The sequence below is a fragment of the Pistacia vera genome, unplaced genomic scaffold (assembly GCF_008641045.1).
Source record: "Pistacia vera cultivar Batoury unplaced genomic scaffold, PisVer_v2 Contig40, whole genome shotgun sequence".
In the NCBI taxonomy this organism is placed as follows: Eukaryota; Viridiplantae; Streptophyta; class Magnoliopsida; order Sapindales; family Anacardiaceae; genus Pistacia; species Pistacia vera.
In genome coordinates, this window is record NW_022196224.1 from 777,826 (window position 1) to 781,056 (window position 3,231).

General features: G+C 35.2%; 2 protein-coding genes across 2 annotated transcripts; both read left to right on the top strand.

Annotated features, from left to right (window-relative positions):
- On the top strand, positions 1-1,056 carry LOC116141552. Its single transcript, XM_031427050.1, has 2 exons — positions 1-735; positions 1,004-1,056. Exons 1-2 carry the CDS (start codon positions 33-35, stop codon positions 1,054-1,056), a joined length of 756 nt encoding a protein of 251 aa, XP_031282910.1. The 5' UTR covers positions 1-32.
- An 821-nt stretch (positions 1,057-1,877) lies between these two features.
- Positions 1,878-2,985, top strand: LOC116141635 (PR5-like receptor kinase). Its single transcript, XM_031427119.1, has one exon. The coding sequence runs from the start codon at positions 1,881-1,883 to the stop codon at positions 2,934-2,936; it is 1,056 nt and encodes a 351-aa protein (XP_031282979.1). The 5' UTR covers positions 1,878-1,880; the 3' UTR covers positions 2,937-2,985.
- Positions 2,986-3,231: the final 246 nt, after the last annotated feature.

The following is a 3,231-nucleotide window of genomic DNA, read 5'->3' on the forward strand; positions in this document are numbered from 1 at the left end:
AATCTGTCGTCAGTGACTGATTAGTTTTTAGAATGTCTGGTGTGTCTTATATTGTGTTCTTCTTTATCTCTCATCTTTTAATTCTTTCTTTGGCTCAAGAAGAAATGGGCTCCAGCCCAAAATGTAAACCTTTCAATTGTGGAATTCTCAACGTTATAGGCTTCCCCTTCTCCAATGAAACGTATCCTGAGTGTGGATTCTTAACGGTAGCAGGCTGCAGAGAACAAGTTCCGAGGATTCGACTGGGGAAGGATGGACCAGAATTTCATGTTCTGAGCATCTCTAAGGATAATACGCTTACGCTTAGACATGATGAAGGATTCGAGAAGCCTCCTTTGAACAATCGTCGTTGTGTTCAATACTTTCAAAATCTAACCATTCCTAGCTCTCCTTTTTTCTCTTTTGAAGTAATACCCGAAAATCAAACCCTGTTCAAATGTCCCGGTACGTCTTATTCTGTCCCAGAAAATTATGATTCACTCTGCAATGACTCCAGCCACTCAATTATCTACTACAAAGGCTCAAAACCTGGTGGATTACGAGTTCCTCCGCAACAATGCTCACTTATTCTGTTCCAAACGAACAGGACTCCAAATGGTCTTAACTTCTCGAATTTATATACTGGTTGGTTCCGTCTTCAAGTGAAATTAAAAAGAGATTGCCATGATTGTCATGGAAGAAAAGGGCAATGTAAAATCGATAGCATCGGAAATTTTTATTGTGCAAATGCAAAAGGTATCACAAATTATAGCAAGTTACTTGAAATGCAATATATGTTAGGTTCCCTGTTCGAATTCTTTTTTAAATTTAATTTTACCAGCATGCCATAAAAATAATTATTCTCCTTAGTTTTGATTGGTCCCTCACCCAGGTTTGTACTTTGGAGGAAGTCAATTAGCTACTTAGTTCGTCACAGCATTAGTTTTATGGACATATTTTGATTATGCAGATAACTATTAATTCTTCTTCCTTTTAAACTAACACTTTGTAACTATTTTTGCAGATGGGCAATCTTTTTTGAATGTGGGTCTGGCAATAGGTAATGTATCTCTTTAATCATTGTTTTTAATATGCATAATTCTAGCTCTGTCTCATGCTTCTGTTCAACCATAGATATTTTTCAATAGTGAAACCTAAACTTTGAAAAGTCAAAATCTGTTCCTTTCCTGGAATTTTTATTTTATTTTGAACAGCTTCAATAATCAACATAATATGAACATCATAAATGGCAGTAAAAAAAGATGCTTTCTGGCATTAAATTAAATCATTTGCACCTTCTTATCACTTACTCCAATCAAAAAGTAGAGCTTCAGTGAATTCATAATTGATCAGAAGTTAGTGAGTTAAATGGCGGCAACTTGATGTCTAAGTTAAGCTATGTTAAATAAAATAAGATAAATATTATGTTTTTTCTTATTTTTTCAGTCACAGGCAGACCGGTCCAAATGTTTTCCCATCACTGGAAATTTATGATTTACAAACTTTCTGATGTCTTTACAAGTGTTCAACGACCTTTTTTAGAGGATAAACAACAACCATATGCACGAAAATTTCATTGAGGAGTAGCGATTGGCACGATGAAATTACTAGAGTGTTATGCTTCTTTTAGCTTAATTTAACAATTTAATATTATAAATTATGAGAATTTTCATTATAGGAAGAGGTAAATTAACATAAGACAATCTTCATTTATAACTGTTTAGTGCTCATATCATACAATAAGCTAATATTTGAGCCAGATTATCTTTTTAAAGTTGCTCAAGTCTGCGTATGTTTGGTGGCAATAATTATCCTTGAAACCATTCTTATAAGACTCTTTTATTACAGGCCTACCAGCCGCCATTGGAATTGGCATATTCATAATTCTAGCCTTTTGCTTAATGAAAAGATCATCAGATAACTACATGATCTTCTGGAAGAAGAAAGCTAGCAATTATCAAAAAATTGAGACGTTTTTTAGGAACAATGGGTCCCTAGCTCCTAAAAGATACAACTATTCAGGAATCAAGAAAATGACTAACTCATTTAGAGACAAACTAGGCGAAGGAGGGTACGGAGGTGTTTACAAAGGTAAACTACTCGATGGGCGTAATGTTGCAGTGAAGGTCTTAAAAGAAGGCAAAGGTAATGGTGAAGAATTTATCAATGAGGTGGCTAGTATTAGTAGGACTTCTCATGTAAACATAGTTGCTCTATTAGGCTTCTGTTTTGAGGGCAGTAAAAGAGCTCTTGTTTATGAGTTTATGTCTAATGGTTCTCTTGAGAAGTTCATATATGAAAAAAGCATGGAAACGAATCAAAAGCTGACATGGGAAACCTTGTACCAAATTGCAGTGGGCATAGCTCGAGGGTTAGAGTACTTACATCGTGGTTGTAGCACAAGAATTTTGCACTTTGACATAAAACCCCATAATATTCTCCTAGATGAAGAATTTTGTCCAAAGATCTCTGATTTTGGTCTTGCTAAAATTTGCTTGAAGAAAGAGAGTATCATATCATTAATAGGTGCACGAGGAACTATTGGTTATATTGCTCCAGAAGTAGTTAGTAGAAACTTTGGAGAAGTCTCTCACAAGTCGGATGTTTATAGCTATGGAATGATGATTTTAGAAATGGTTGGAGGAAGAAAAAATGTTGACATTGGTGTTGATCGTACCAGTGAAATATATTTTCCACACTGGATTTACAGTCGTCTAGAACTAGATGAAGAACTTGGACTGAAAGACATTGAAAGTGAAGAGGATCAAGAGTGTGCCAGGAAGATGATCATGGTGAGCTTGTGGTGTATACAGACTAATCCTTCAGATAGGCCAACAATCAGCAGAGTAGTAGATATGTTGAAAGGGAGCATAAGTTCTTTGCAATTCCCACCCAAGCCTTTCCTATCTTCTCCGAGATCAGCCCCAAGAGATTCTTCATCTATACTACTTAGCTAAATAGGTCATGATGTGTTAACTGGTAAGAAATCCCACAGTAATATGTTTATGTTTGTACTCTTCAATGAAATTCTATGGATACAGTTATATTTAAGCGTAAATTAAATTTCTACTCTGAACAAGGTCTAACCTATTGAAAGCCGAAGAGTAATTGCCTTAGGGAATTTAACAAATACTCTCAACAATCTGTCAATTTAGGGAAGTTCGCATGTTAACTTTACTTTAGTTCTTTGATAATTATTAAAACACATAGGCCACTATAATAAGGGTACCTAAGCAGCCATAATACAGTAAT